At 38.2% G+C, this 15,961-nt stretch overlaps 3 protein-coding genes across 24 annotated transcripts in view; all 3 read right to left on the bottom strand.

The window, feature by feature from the left end:
- Cac (calcium voltage-gated channel subunit cacophony) overlaps nt 1-1,906 on the bottom strand; it is an 81,939-nt gene extending 80,033 nt beyond the window's left edge. For all 22 annotated transcript variants that reach the window (XM_076900075.1, XM_076900074.1, XM_076900073.1 and 19 more), the window contains exon 1: nt 1,795-1,906. The gene's annotated coding sequence lies outside the window, so the exon portion shown is untranslated. The remainder of the gene's footprint in view (nt 1-1,794) is intronic.
- Nucleotides 1,907-2,952: 1,046 nt separating this feature from the next.
- On the bottom strand, nt 2,953-9,460 carry G9a (histone-lysine N-methyltransferase G9a). The gene is made up of 12 exons (XM_076900098.1): nt 8,044-9,460; nt 7,373-7,968; nt 7,235-7,285; nt 7,053-7,156; nt 6,313-6,955; nt 5,910-6,242; nt 5,578-5,806; nt 5,288-5,494; nt 4,937-5,193; nt 4,614-4,864; nt 4,356-4,531; nt 2,953-3,872 (listed from the first exon to the last, which is right to left on the bottom strand). Exons 1-12 carry the CDS (start codon nt 8,874-8,876, stop codon nt 3,710-3,712), a joined length of 3,843 nt encoding a protein of 1,280 aa, XP_076756213.1. The 5' UTR covers nt 8,877-9,460; the 3' UTR covers nt 2,953-3,709.
- A 641-nt stretch (nt 9,461-10,101) lies between these two features.
- Nucleotides 10,102-15,815, bottom strand: LOC143425846 (uncharacterized). The gene is made up of 8 exons (XM_076898890.1): nt 15,464-15,815; nt 14,480-14,937; nt 14,218-14,397; nt 13,998-14,132; nt 13,669-13,916; nt 11,834-12,529; nt 11,468-11,755; nt 10,102-11,337 (listed from the first exon to the last, which is right to left on the bottom strand). Exons 1-8 carry the CDS (start codon nt 15,621-15,623, stop codon nt 11,202-11,204), a joined length of 2,301 nt encoding a protein of 766 aa, XP_076755005.1. The 5' UTR covers nt 15,624-15,815; the 3' UTR covers nt 10,102-11,201.
- Nucleotides 15,816-15,961: the final 146 nt, after the last annotated feature.

Here is a 15,961-nt window from a genome sequence, read left to right as displayed (position 1 = left end):
AAATACCAAATCCGCAAAAAGCTGTTCGCCAACGAGCTAATGACTCTACATAGACTTCGCTCGTTCTTTCCTTTCCACTCGCCCGTCAACGTATGCACCGCGATATCTATCGCGCTACATTTGTTCAGAGCGAACGGATCTGATCAGGCACAGGACGAGAGCAGTAATTTCTACTTTCGATATCCAAAGTATTGCCCATGTAGAGTCCATGGTAGCCCTTTAAAAATCGGTCAAGCGTATTTTCCGTCGTTGGAGCGCTGATTCCAGGATTGATCGAGAACCATTTTAGCGTGGGATAATAGATACAATAAGGAAAAATGTTGCGTCACGTCACCATCTTATTTTAAATGTACTCTGTTTACGTAGGTGAATAAAATGTTATCCGCGTAAAGGTTAGCTAATTTCGAGAACCTGTTTATCGTACCTCGATTATGCTTCTACATTGAGAAACATTTCTGATAACTACATGGAACAGGATACACCGACTTAAATATCGCGAGAAGAGAAAAGCGAGAGAAATAAATCAGGAGTCTAAGCGATAGAATCGATCGTCTATTGATAAGTATGAATGAAAGCTGTTACAAAAGCTTCAGCAATCTACCGATTACCCAAGGGCCTATCGTGGATCTGACCATTTAAATCGAGATAATTATTATAACTACGACTAGTAATTATATCACTTTTGTAAACTATAACTGCACTGATACTTTCACGAAAGAAAAAAGCTAGGCAGCGACACGCAAAAAACGAGTTGAAATACGTATCTCGAGGCATCGATTAGATACAGGATAAATATCCACAAACGCAAAGCTCGAGTCTGCTTCGTCGAACGAGCTTTCAATTTAGACGAATCTCTCGACGCTTGTTTTTCTCGTTCACCTCTCCACGGTGAACAACGCGCCAACTGTTTTGTTACACGCGCGTGCGACCGAATGAGTAGAGGATATACCGAGGTGACATTGCTCGTTTTGCTGGCATTGAAGCATCGCCGTCGACCAAATAATTTTCGTGCACTGGTGAATATTCGCAGAGGAAAACGCGGGAAGTGAGCACGATGCGATCGTGAGAAAGGATTTGGAGTCTGACGATCGGGAACGGACCAGTCACAGGTGTCGAGTGGCGAATATGGAACGCTTGTTTGCTATAGGCGCTCGAACGAAAAAATTTGCCAACCGAACGCTTCTCTGGATGGATAAAAATTCCGTTTGTACGAATATTAATCAATTCGCAAACGATTCCTTTCAGCACCTTATGTTTCCTCTAAAATGTTTGTCGCACAGTAACGTGTACATATACATATACATATGGATATAATAAATGAAAAATTGAAACCCAGACTTAGGCCAGGAACTGTTTCTTCATTTTATAACATGCTCTATGGTGTCTGATCGGGTACAGATCTGTCGGATATCGAATATATACGCGTCAAGTAATTAAAAGCCAGAGGGAACGACGAACAGAAATAGAAAATGATGGATCGTATCGAAAGTTTCTCGTACTGTGAGAAAAAGCGTGAGATTCAGAGGTGATCAATTTTTTTGCCGTGACAGTACACGATTGATACGAAGGAGGACGCGGTATAATAAGAAACGTGCGTTTCCATCTGGCATGCAAAACTATTTCATGTTTCTGAACGTTCGAGGCCGATTAATTAGAGAATTCGATGATCGTGATTTGCGCGGTTACCTCGAACGATCATTTATCGAAAATGGTGGCGACAATTGGATATTCGCGCCGATTCTAGCACCTCTCGCTTCTTCTCGATCCGCGTACGAATAAAAATGGCACACTTACTTTCCAGTATTTTTGGCAACCCCGTTGACGCCGTAGGGACGTGGAAGAGGTGTCTATCCGTCATCTAGTCGTCATAGTAATCGTTGTTCGATGATGTTCACCAGCACAAATTCACTCTCACTGAACGTGTTACGGTGACGCCGCAATATGTCATCGTTGACGATACTCGGACCCTCCAGCACCAGGATTTCGACGAAATAAACGAGACCCGCGAACCGACCGCGTGTTGTCGAGGGAAACTAAACGAATGGCAAACGTGATGGACGAATACGCCGCCGCGGACGTGTAACGCGAATGAAAACAAAAATTATACTATGATTCTACGCAGCTACGTACGCGCGCTTTCGAGCGCTGAACGGTCGCTACACTAACTGGCGCTTCTTCGCTTGAATTTCGACTACCCCCAACCACTGCCGCCGTCCCAGCCAATCACGATCGACTTGCGCACCAGCCGCCTGATGTAGCCCCCACCACGGAAATCGCCGCGACGATGGTTTTCTTTCAACAATCTGGAACCGATACGAGAACTGAAACTTTTCTAATCCACGAGATCTTCTGACTACCATTAAATTTAACGATCGCGAAATTACAATAGATAATCAGTAATATCAATAACTATTATATAATTATAAATTATTGAACTCGTTTCGTTCGTTTCGAACTTGTCCTCCCGATCGTAGCCGCGAAATTTGAACGTACGATCGGATGAAACCAGCGATGGCGAACGGAATTCTGTGTCGATAGTTTGAACGAATCTTACAGGAAAAGGCAGCCATCAAATCGATGGATGCATCACCTTACTATAGAACCTTTTTAAATTTTGTTTTATCAAATATATTCGATGCATCGCATCGATCACGATTGCGTGTTAAAACAATTGATTGTCGCACCGTACGTTTAATTATAATCTCGATCGCCGCAGTAGCGCTGTTGTCTTATTCCAGTCTTAATCGATAATGTCGCATGCGGCACGAATCTCAAGGATCTACTTCTATACGTAGCCCCTGGATCGTATGATACAAACTTACATTGCGTCATAAGTCTATATTATATCTTGTTTGTGATCATAATTGCCGCTCGCTTGCCGATACAAATCGAACATCGCGCTTGAAATCATTTCTGGTATAATCTGGATTAATATTCACACTAATAAACACATTTATTAAAAAGAACTACATTTCTTTTATTATACAAAAAAATCAATAATTTGTACAAAAAGGTGTACTCTTACACTCTAAAGAGTCTGTAATCGAACGAACATTTATAAACAATCACCCTCTAAAACAGAATAAGCAAACATTAAAATCGTAACTTCGATCGCAAACGCGACCAATTTGTTACGAACATGAAACCCACATTTATAATGTATACCAGCCAGTAATTTCCTTTTCCTCATCATGCTTTTCATTCGTAAAACTACAGCAATATTAAACACTCATTCCTTTACACAGTTCGTACAATATGTACGACAGCTATTTAACAATTATATATTATGCACATCACTTTTTTTTTCTTTTTACTAAAAACAAAAATACAGAGTGGCACATCTCGTAATCTTCCATTTCACGAGATAATCGGCAAAAATAGGAAAATACGGTTTAGTCGAGTAGATTTATATGGACACGTGTTCGATTTTGACGAACTGGAATAAGAAAAACGTAGTTCCTTCTTAGCTCGTACAGCAAGTAATATTTTAGTTAGTTATCCTTACATATCCGAATCCCACCACCATTTGTACTTGTACTTTTTTCAGTTTCGCTATCCCACTTGTACGAAGATCGTTTTAACGTAAATAAAAAAAAAAGAGTAAAGCCTTTAATATGATTCTGTACTAACACTCCGAGTAATAAGAAGGAAGAACATTTAAGTGACAGCTAAAATAAGTGAATAAAATTTGCTAGATTTCAGTTTAAAATTACGACGATTGAGCTGCTAGCATTTCTTCTTGCTGTATCTTTCTGCGGTAGTTGTCCAAAGTAACTTGAATTGTCTTCTCGGAATATCGGCAGTTTTCGGCACCACAGGTACATGTGAATGACTTGCATTTTATTATCCAGAATTTCTCTCCGTAATCGAAGCTGAAGACAAACAATACCGTATTGGTCTTCTTGATAAATACAATATGTTAATGGCAAAACGATTTTCAAAAATAGCAAGGGAAACTATGTACGTTCCTCGTGACCTTTAAATGCTCTTACAGTAGACCAATGGTACACGCTCTTCTTGGTGAAACTAAATTGCGTATCTCGAAACTTACCATCTTCAAAGTAAATAAGAGACAAGGAAAATAAAGTAATAAATATCGTACTCGATACGTAAATTTATCTATTTTAAGATATGGAAAAAACAACATTAAGGGCTCACATATTTAAAATGAGCGAAGCAGAATTTCAAGAAAACGTAAGGCGATTAAATTAAAATTATCAGCAATAACGATTAGCCAACCAAAACCAAACTATAAGTGACTTTTATTAAACAGCAGAGATAGCATGAAATGCCGTTTACTAATATGTACATGTATTGTGATTTTCACGTGTCAATCGTTTGTATTTTTAACATACCCGAGCTCTTCGTCTGCCTCGATGTCGCGGTTCGCAAAAAATGCTATCCTAGGAAAGTGCAAATCCTGATGTTCAACAAACACTCGCACTGGCAAGAGATTAGGTGCGCAAGAATGATTTATGAACCGAGCAATGTTTCCATAACGTCTTGCATCTATACAATACGTTTCTCCGTCCTATACCCGTACAAAATTCAATCTTCAGACAAAATAATATCTTGTGTGAATACATAGAATGTTTGCACATTTGTATACTCACTCTATTATCTAAGTCAAACAAATAAGAATCATCCTCTCGATGATCCGCCTCAGAATCAGAAATAATCTCGCCAACATATTCGCAAACATAGGAACCTTTCGGAATGTGTCGTAACGTTCTTAGGCCCCAACCTTTACCTTTGGTTCGAAACAATTGAAACCTTTGGGTCAGGCCATGTTGAACAACGCGATTATTACACGTTATACGATTACAGTCGCATGCTGGGTTGCACTCGAACAACATTGGAGGATCTAAACGAACAATCAATGATCTAAATAATTAATGTACGTGTTTGAGACGTAATAACTGAATAGCTTGTATACCTGCGTAATTAAATTCGGGAATCAATTTCCCTTCTTCGTCGTACCAGCACCTCAAACTAATATTCCCGCATAAACACTTCTCTGAGCTACAATTGTCTTCGCAACGACAAGATTGTAACGACGTTATCGTACGATCAACATTTATATTACTGGTAAAGCAATTTTCAGTTACGTAAAGAAAATCCGTTGGCTTATCTTCTGAATCGTATCCATTGACACATTGTATCGGGTTGGTTTCTTTACCGCGTGAAATATCGCTGCAACAATAAATCGTTAAATAAAGTGTCGTTAATATCGATTAATGTCGGCTCGACCAGATCGATAAAGCTATGCATTAAATCAGATAATCACTTAGTTAATATCTTGACTGTTTTCTCCCACATATGTTCGGAAAGCTCGTTAACTTTGGCATTTAGTCTTAGAGCAGACATGGTATCACCGTCATTTGTGCAGCAATTTACTGCTGTTTCTCCTGCAGCATTTATTTCTCCTATTTTAGCACCGCGAGCTAACAAAAGAATACTAACTGCATACTGATCTTGTCTCGCAGCTATATGCCTGTAACATTATTATATCAAATGTGAATAACAAGTAATCGTTCCGAGCGTATTAGGAAAGAGTATAACCATGAGAAAACTTACAACGGTGTATCGCCATGAACGTTGACAGCGTTCACATCACAACCTTCGTTAAGTAGCATCTCTGTGATTTCCGAACTTCCGCTAAAAGCACTCCAGTGTAACGCTATGTTCTGCTCTGCATCTCGAATTAGAGGATCGCATTTCTTATCTAATAAGAATCGCGCAACATCTGTATGACAAAATTCACATGCCCAAATTAAGCTAGTCCATCCACCATCATCCACTGAGTCTAAGGAAATATAAGTAATTGTTACGGTACATTACGGTTTATTATAACAATAAACAGTAATTCAAGCAATACCAGGAGAATTTAGAAAATGTGTCTTAATTACCTACTAATGTTCTCGGTGCTTTGCACTCGGTCAGAATTATTCTACAGACATCTAAGTGGCCGGATTTAGCAGCCATATGCAAAGCCGTCATACCATCCTCTCCTTTCAACGTAACATCAGCACCTATCCTTATCAAGTATTTTACCACGTCAGCTTTACCCTTACTTGCAGCTAACATTAAAGGTGTTAATTGATTTCTATCCATCACGTCTAATTGAGCGCCAGCTTGTACTAATACATGCACACAAGATAAGTGACCTTTATCTGCAGCTATATGAAGACCAGTCCGATGTGCATAATCTCGGAATGTATGATTCGCATTGTATCCGCATGCTAGAAACATTACGACAATTTACGAATGATTTGTCATAAAATTCCAAGCGAAAGTAATACAATGACGCACCTAAGACGTTAACCAACTTTTCCAAATCCCCATTCTTTACAGAAGTGTAAAGGCTCATGATAGTATAGCGTTCCGGCCTCTCGGAATTAATAGATGGTTCGGGTATTTTAATAACGTCTGCCTGAATCAAAGGGCTAGGTGGACGCTCTGCCAACTTTGTATTATCACCTTTCCCTGGTAAACTCATTTTAGCAGATGGCAGTTTTGAAAACTTCTTTCGTGTCGGAATGAATACAGGTTTTCTCAAACCACTCATCGTGACCATTACGTCGTATGCCGCACTTTCATTTCCACAGTGTGGGCACACCCCCTTTTTATTTGGATAAACCTCACACTCGCGATGATACTGATGACCATTGATACATTGTACAAATCTTCCTTGTGAACAAAACAGCCCACAAGAAGGACAACAATTATGCCTTAAGAGTCTTTCTTTGTGCATACGACATAATATGATAAAAGGAACACGAGTGCTTGGTCTCCTCATTGCTACATCATTACTATCAACCTCGTTACAACATCCTACTAATCTGTTGTCGATAGAATCAATTGCAGTACAATATAATGGTGCTCCAGAACCAGTTATTGTTACGTACAATTGAGACCTTACTTGGCACAAACACATCATTGATTGACCATACGTCTAGAAGGTACATATAATAACGTGTTTTACTAAATATATATATTGAATAAAACAGCAAAAATAAATAAATAAAAAACATTTATAATATTATACCAACTTCACTCATAATTGCTGTTGACTCTGGTTTTGAGGCTTGTCCTTCCGCAGGACTTGGACTTGGAGCCATACTTCTCCTTGTTCTTTTAGCAGGTACAGTACCTTCTACAAAATCGTGTACAGATTACAATAGTAATTTTATACAACAACTTTGCATATCATAACAAGACCTTGAAATTTTACCTTCAGGATAATCATTGTTCTTGCCAGTTTCTGCAACTGATACAGTTCCATCTGAAAGGATGTTATATAAATTCTAATACCAATAATATATTTATTAGAGATTTAAATAGATGTGAATCTCACATGTTTTCTTTGTACCTTCGAATGAATCTGCTTTTGCAATTTTTCTTGCAGCCTGACTTCCTCTAGGCCTTCCTCTCTCTCTCTTAGGTCTGCCAGCAGCAGGCTTTAAAAATGGCTTTTCAATATCTGCTAGAGGTATGTCATCGCTTGCAGGACTACCAATTGAGTTGCTCAATTTTGCTTGCGAATCTGAGCTTTTTATCATGGGAGATAATTTAGGCATACCATCAAATTCAGATGAGAAACTTTGAGATTCATCCAGAATTGTTTCGTTTGCACTATTTTCTGATATGGTAGAATTTCTAGAACATTCTAATGTTGAGTTCACCTCGGACATAGTAATGTTACCATCTGAAATGGAAGACTCTACTTCCTGTCGTATGTCCGGTGGTTTAGTTTGCAATTGTTTATTCTGATCTTTTCCATGCATCACCTTCTTAGGCCTCCCCGGCTTATTGTATTTCCTTTGTTTCTTAAACTGCAAATTTTCTTCAGTATAGTTAGATTTCTCTTTTCTTGCCATTGCACTTTCTAACACGGTACTCTTCAATGATTCCTTGCACAGCCTTCTTGCGGAACGTTTAGGACCTGGAGGTTCTTCTGTGTGATCGCTAAAAATGTTATGGAATGTTTACAAATATCATACACAATAATTTATCTAGTTCAGATGAAGGAAAATAAAAAACCTAAGCGCTCTTAATCTAGGCCGTCCTGTTCTTCTTTTCCTAGTGACTGGAACAGTGCTATCTGCTTGATCCACCTGCTCTGGAGGTTCTGCGGAAGCATCTGCTTCTTCAACCTTTGCTTTTTCATTGGTAATGGTTGCTCCCTCTTCGGTTGCCAACTCTCCATCTTCCTTAGGTGATTTTAATTCCTCAACACTTTTTTCTGCTTCTTTAATTTTAGGTTCCTTAACCAATTCCTCTGTTCTACCTTCCTCCGAATCTGATTTCTCAACTGTATCGGAATTTTCATCAGAATTCTCAATCTTGACAGAGACACCGCCAATTTGATCACAATTTGCCAATTCATCAGGCATCAAAGTAAGATTAGTGGAACAACTCGATATCTTCGTTTTTTTACCATGATCGGTATTTTCATCGATTGTCCTGAACGTGAGAACGATTCGTGGAATTCCATTATCTTTTTTTAAAATATCCTGTTTTCCAATACTCTCATCCTCTTTATGATTTTCATCCGCTGAAATGGACTCGACGGCATTTTGTTTAATCGAAGGCGCTTCCTCATTTTGATCTCTAACAAATTCTGTCTCGATCGCTGGTATTCCATCAAGAGTGGGTACCGGTCCCTCGATCTCCTCGTGTTCCGATTTCTCTGAGCGGTTAGTGTCAGCATTTTTAACGGGACTCACGGTTTTATTAAATTCATTCGTCATACCCTCGAGAATCTGCTGGATACTGACCTTATCTTCGACCCTTTCAGCAGCCATAGCTTCCTCTTCGCCCCCTTCTTGACAACCCTCCACCGTGGCATCTTCCTTACTCTTATTCTCCGACATAATAACAGATTTTAACTGGAAGCTATGAATCTTTACACTTAAAAGGCCACCACATTGTAATACCAGGCGGCCAATAAGTTAATCACTGAATGTCGTACAACTACCGAACCGTACTCCAACGTTGACGATGTCTTCCGCAAAGCGCAAGTAGCTCTAACGGCAATGGAACGCCTTCCAAATTAGTTTCTGACTGAATACTATTACTGATATTTTAATAAACACCATGAAAATATCTCGCCGTACACTCTCCAGGAGCTTGACTAATTACATTATCACAGAAACCATTTGTTCAAAAGTATTTCGGAGAAATATCTACACTACGTTAGCGTGCCCCGTGTAGACCCGGAGGCCATATTGATTGCTCAGGGACGGGCCGATTCGAGCGAAGAATTTATTTTTAAAGCGATCTCCGTCCAAGCCCTTTTCACGTTCAGTTATCTACTTTCACCGAATTTTGGAACGTTATACGATACCTTCGACACACCGTATCGTTTACAACTAATGCCGATGTCCAGTAATTACACGAGAAATATACAATATGCATATCTATAAAATACACGATCGTAAGTCTACGCACACATATACACATTGAAAACAAAAAAGATAATGAATTCTACTGTAATTCATTACTCTCGGTTAAATGAGGAGGCTATTTTATGCTGATTTCAGTTTTCGCTTGAATTTATTCTCGTTCCCATCGAAAATTAGCAAAAAAATAACCGAAAATCAATTTATTATACACGATTCCACGTAAGTTCGCGATTTAATATGTGCCTAAGAAAAAATTCATCCTTTCCCTTTTCAACTGTATCTCGTGTCGAGAGGCACTCGTCTACATAAAAAAAAAAAAGTTAATAAGACCAATGTGTGTATATGATATTGTCGTTGTATCGCTCGATCCGAGCCAAGATTCATATAGCAATGCCAAATGTGTAATTGATCTATTGCGAGTAAAAATGTCCGTACGATTATTTTGTAAATTTATCATCGTTCATTTAAAGGATCGAAATTACTGCTACTACTAAACGAAATCATTACAATGCAATAATAGCATCGCGCATGAGCACCCGACGAAAAGAAATTGCTTAGTGTTACGTGGCAGCGGACGATAAAAATACATTGTAACTAACAAATAGTAGCATCGTCGATGCGATATAGACGATTAGGAATATTACCAAGGTGATTCTCCAAAATGTAGTAGAGACTAAATAAAACAATCCAATGGTATCGTATAAATATAGGTTTATTTACATTGCAACAGATCCTTTTGTCAAATAAGTGACAAAGGTGATTACGAGTGTAGACTGAACAAAGTTAATGAAATAAATGTTAATTAAAAATAATAATTACAACGTTCTCTCTCTCTAGCCCAAACACGCCTCTTATTTAAATAATATACATTTGTTGTTGAAACTCGTAGAATCTAGGAGACGTGAATATTGTGCTTTCCTTACGGAGACGTCGTTAATAATTCTTATGATTTGGTTTCCACTCGATCGATCTTAACCGACGATCGCCGCATACGTTTGGTATTATTTTTACAAATGATAATGAAACGTGAAAAATGTCGCTGTTACTAAGTCGAGTTGCAGAGATACTGCAAGGCCGCCCGAGGAAGAGAGAACCGCGTTGCGAGTTTGGTTTCGCACACTCTCACTTATCCCCTCAATAAGAAAAGAAGCGTAAACGAAGAATGATAGGAACGGTTTACGCGTTCAGTACGATGCCGCATCTCCTAATAAAGATTTTCTTTTCCCGTTTAGTTCTTTTTTTTCTTTTTTCTTTTTTTTGTTTCTTTTTTCTGTTTTTACTTTTTCTAGAAAAAAACGTCGAACATACTACATTTATTTATATCTTTACAAGCATTATAAAAAGTTGAGCATCGTATTGCATCAGTGATTGCATCCTATATAAATACACGTCGATGAGAGAATTATTGACAAAGTAGTTCAACGCGGTACGTTACAACCACGAAAATCGTGCGAAAAATTAATCCCAAAGACCGTCCTCTCGAATCTAGGAGTCTAACCTTTTCGTGCTCGCGAACAATGGTTCAATGTTCAATAATAATATCGTACATAGTACGTATTCGAGTCTTTGTTTAAAATACGTACATTTAGAAATTCACGGTATCACCGAGTATTACACACAACTATTTTTGGTTTAGAACTGTTTTGTCAAGTACACTGTGCACAGATCACCCGTGTGCACACAACCATCGTTGATTACAACACCATTTTTTTCAAGTGGTACATGTGAATAATTCAGTTATTTTTATCTCGCATATGGCACCAACAGGGAATATGATTTAACCGTAACGGTGGGTTATGGTGGCGGAGGTCTTCTCTGAGGTTCGGGGGTGTAACGTAGTCGGGCTCGTACATGTTGAGGGCTACCAGGCACAGAATTGCTTTCCGATAATCTCCTGGGTGGAGGTTGAGGTGGAGAAGATGAAACGTGCCTTAAAAGGAGAAAAGAGAAATGTCTTATTTCTCGAAACGTGCGATCACTTTACAACGATCGTATGGTTAAAATCTAGTAAGACAGATCCGCTTCCATCGCCGATAAAAGCGTGTAAAATATGGCAATACCTTCGTGCGAAAGATGGAGACGCTTGGCCTACTAAATTCCTTCTAAGGGCAAGAGGAGATTCACCACGACTCAATCTCGGTGGTGGCTCCGGTGAAGGAGCGCGTTCGCTTCCGAGCCTGAGACGAACGTAAGAAGCAAAACGTTTTTTGGCAGATTCTTTAGATCCACCTTGAACCGGTGGCATAACGGACGCAGGTTCTTGTTTTAACTGATGAGCAAAACGAGAAATTAACAATTCAGGACTGGTTGAACCATGAGATCCTTGTGGAGGAGGTTCAGAAGGAAACCTGCATTAAAAGAAATTAACATTGGTAATGTGTACGTGTAAAATATTGCGCGTCGATACATATTAATAGTAACTTTACCTTTTACGACTAATCATGGGACTACCATAAATATCTTGCGGTTGTGAATGTGTTTGAGGCACGGGTGTAGTTTGTCCTAGTCGTTGTTGAAGAAACGGGGAATAACGTCCACTTTCCGTTGGTTGTATTACATTTGGAGGGTCAACGTTCTCTCTCCTCCAAGGTGAATAATCACGTGTAAACGGACTTAAAGATCTCGAGACACTTTGCCATCGTTCTTTACCAATATCTCGATCGTCCATGAAACGTCCATGGTACAGTGAATAAAATCTATTTCCCGTATCTATTGTACTGGTATCTTGACGATAAGGAGAGAACGGTCTTCCTTCTTGTCTACCTTGTCCGTTAGTAGAACAATGATTCGAGGAGTAATCCCTATTTTGATCGGCCTGTTGTCTATACGGTGAATATGATCGTTGGAAATTCGTCTCCGATGTATCCATATCATTGGACGAAGGAGGAGAAAACGGCCTGGAAACTTCCTTTCGTCTAAGCGCGTATGGACTATAAGATACGTAGTTCGCACCATTCTCACTATTTGATCGTTGATGCAATGGCAAAAAGCTGGAGTTCTGTGAGTCTTTGGTGACATTGCTTCGTAGGAAAGCTGGTACTTCAGATTGAGCCCTGAGATGAGCTGTTTGTTTTAGAGATACATGACCCGTAACTCGCTGTTGCCACCCTGGCAATCTGAAACTGAATTTCACAATGTAAAGTTATAGGTTTACGTATCGTCGAAAATCAATTATTAGCACCCGAAAAGTGGTTGGGTTCATTTAAAAATGTCACTGGTACCGTAGATAACTGTACCACGATGATTCTGCAAAAAACTGAAGTTTATAGTAGGTTAATAGAAGTTAGAGCGTTAATCATAGTAACATGCAACACAGACAAGGATAGAGGAATCATTTTGCCAAGGTAACAGATTATAGAAAATATCTGTGCTCTAAAGTAGAGAATTCAAAATATTACATGCTAAAAACACAAGTAAAACGTTTTGTTGATATCTCCTTTAACTGTTCAAGATAATAACGATAGAAAAAAAAAAACACAAATATAAATAAACTATACTTCTAACGAATGGAGTGTGCACAGGGAAAAATAATTTGTGCCACTGGCAAATCGCTGCGTAATAGAATAAACAAATATTCAAATAAATAAAAACAATGCTTACCATGAGTGGGGGTTGAAAGGTGGGGTGTGTAACAGGCGCGTGCACAAACCAAACAACTCGAAATGAAAATCGGGCAGATTTTTGGATATTTGTGAGGTGTATTTTTTTTAAGTTTTTTGGAATTTATGGATAAACTTTTAAGGAAAATGGAAAAAGGGGCAGGGGCGAGGGAGAGGGGATGCTATGCTGCGCTGCCTCCCTCAAGCTCAACGCTGCAACACAATTTAACACGCACGCAAACTTTTAATCGAAATGTACGGATAGGTTTGTAAATGTCGTTCGGTAATGAATAAAAGATAAATATGTAAAAACTCGTATCCAACGAAAACCCAAGTTTAAAACTCGGCATATTTTCCAGCTGTTTTAATACCTACCCATTAACCGTGAATGCGCTGAAGTATGTTAAAAAAAATTTTTAACTAATGTAAAAAAAGAAAAACAACACACAATATATACCCGGTTATTCTCAAACCAAGCTAAATCATTATAATATTAGTTGGAAATTTCATGCTATGTTTAAATATTCTATTTGTTTTCTATATAATAGTCTTTTCTAACGGCACATGTCTACCACATTTTTCAGTATCACGTATTTTTTAAATCGCAAATATTCTATGTAACGTCTGGAAATCATCTTTACTGTTTACGATGTACAGTTTACCTGGGTTCTAATTGCCGCATAACTCTGCCAAACCATTGGCAGCCAGAATTTAGGACTGAAGAGTTTGTTTCTTCGTCTTGAGGTACATCGTATTTTCGGATAAAAGGATGCTCCATGAGTTTATGATATTTCGGGCGATGTTTATAATTTTTTGTAAGGCAACAACTGACAAAATTTCTAAATTCTTTCGAAAAGAGTGCATCCGATGGTAGAGAGGGAGGATCATCTTGTACTACTCTACTCAGTACCTATGAATTTAAATAACTGCAATAATTATATTAAATACACGGAATACTAATATTCATGCAGTATGCTTCCTCTCATTTTACCTCAAAATCAGTCTTACAATCTCTGTAAGGGAATACTCCTGTAGCTAATTCTACTAAAGTGATACCCAAGCTCCAAACATCTGCCCTTATATCATAATCTGGCTTCGTTGGATCTGGAGGATCGATTCTCTCGGGCTGTGAAAGATTAATAAGAACATTGTATGAACCAATGGTTTTAAGATCCAGTATAACCAAATATAGAATGGAAGCGTATACTTACTGCCATGTATGCAGCACATCCTGCGCTTCTAGTTTTTGCTTTACTATCAACTAGTCTTCCAGATATACCAAAATCACATAACTTAACTCCTCCCCTTTCATCAAGAAGTATATTACTAGGTTTTACATCTCTGTGAATTACACCGTGCTTTTCTTTCAAATATGATAATGCTTTTACTGTCTATAAAAATATATATACTTTTATATAATCAATTGGCTAAATGTAATTAAGTATAAGAATCTGTACTATATAAAACACTTACCGCTACTGTAACTTTTCCTAAAAATTCTTCCGGCATTGCTTGCCTGGTTCTCTTTAATAATTTATCTAAACAAGTTGCCATCAATTCCATGCAAATCCACACGTCGGATTCAGTGATAAAACAACCCAAGCATTGCACAATGTATGGACAATCATGCGATTTTAACACAACATCAAGATCCATAATTATCCTTTTATTCTCTTCCGCGTTACCAGAACGTCTCATTTGTTTAACAGCAATGAGTACACCACTAGGTTTATGCCTCATTTTAACAACATGTCCGCAGGTACCATTTCCTAATTCGCCTAGATGTTCCAAGTCTTTCATTTCAGTTTGATACCTTTGACCGTTGATATTTAAAATACCATTCATCTTCATGATTTCTTGTAGCTTTGATTCAAATTCGCTATCTTGCTTCTTTGGAGGTATTTGTGAGACTTTCAAAGTAGGGATTGGCGCTGCGTTAAAAATCAAAGTAAAAGATCAGTCTGCTGTGTGATTACAGGTGGAAGTAAAGATGACACATTCTTTGATAAGAATATAATCTTACATTTCCGTTAGGTATAAGGAATTTATTTTCTTACCAATCAGTGGCCATATAAGGAGTAATAACTTAGAACCGGAAAAACGAGAATATTCACTTTTATCAATACAGAGATTCATTCTTTAAAAAAAAAAAGGTATACTGTTGTTGTTTATGATTCATTTAAATGTGTTTCTGGTTACCTAAAAGCTTTACCGATTTATTAAAATGAAAAGTATCTACGTATATAAATATTAATCGGTCATAGCTGGGATGAAATAAACTACGCGTTAAATAAGGAGACTAAAAGAGTATCGTATATAGAATCAACAGAATAAATTGTGATGATCAACATAACCTGTACGGCAAGTGGTAAAACGAAAATTCCCTTGAAAATTTTTTAGAAGGAAACGAAGAAAAAGTTTGAACAAGTTCACGAATTATGCCTAAATTGAACTCACGTCGTGAGGCAGAACTCGAGACAGATCCCGTAGATGACGATTGAAGGCCCGTTCCTGGTCCAACCTCCTGGCTGCCCTGTCTGTCTCTATCTCTTGATTCATTTTCTGCTCGAAGACGTTCTTGCAAATTCAGAATCTTATTCTCCAGAGTACTGGACATTGCGATGGTCTTTTAGAACACTATCAAATTCACCGCGGGACACCACCTCGCACAAAATATTTGACAATTTTCACATCACTCGTCTGCCCCTTTTGGCAGCGAACATTGCGCCGCCGGTTGTACGCATTTCAGTAGAACCAACTCTCTCTCTCTCAATTTCTTGGAAATCACTAGAACAGTTCGCGATAAGAGAACTTTTCAAAACGTTGGAGGAAAATTATTGCACCCGTCGAACACGTAATATTAATATTAATATTCTCATTTTTATACAAAATTCGTTTATATACATATTATTTAAATAGAGATCAATATGTTAATCGTTTTTATTCTTTTTTTTT

This window comes from Xylocopa sonorina, chromosome 8 (genome assembly GCF_050948175.1).
Source record: "Xylocopa sonorina isolate GNS202 chromosome 8, iyXylSono1_principal, whole genome shotgun sequence".
In the NCBI taxonomy this organism is placed as follows: domain Eukaryota; kingdom Metazoa; phylum Arthropoda; class Insecta; order Hymenoptera; family Apidae; genus Xylocopa; species Xylocopa sonorina.
Note: the sequence above shows the minus strand (reverse complement) of the source record. Positions and strands in the feature narration are given on the sequence as shown.

Bases quoted from the DNA above. Each gene is read 5' to 3' on its own strand.
- G9a (XM_076900098.1), bottom strand. From the start codon at position 8,876: ATGTCGGAGAATAAGAGTAAGGAAGATGCCACGGTGGAGGGTTGTCAA. The intron at 5,194-5,287 runs GTGATTATCTGA...TTATTGTTGCAG, and splicing joins ACAGTCAAGATATTAACTAA to CGATATTTCACGCGGTAAAG. The intron at 4,532-4,613 runs GTGAGTATACAA...GTACGGGTATAG, and splicing joins TGTTTGACTTAGATAATAGA to GACGGAGAAACGTATTGTAT.
- LOC143425846 (XM_076898890.1), bottom strand. From the start codon at position 15,623: ATGTCCAGTACTCTGGAGAATAAGATTCTGAATTTGCAAGAACGTCTT. The intron at 13,917-13,997 runs GTAAAATGAGAG...TTAAATTCATAG, and splicing joins ATTGTAAGACTGATTTTGAG to GTACTGAGTAGAGTAGTACA. The intron at 11,756-11,833 runs GTAAAGTTACTA...CTTTTAATGCAG, and splicing joins CCCATGATTAGTCGTAAAAG to GTTTCCTTCTGAACCTCCTC.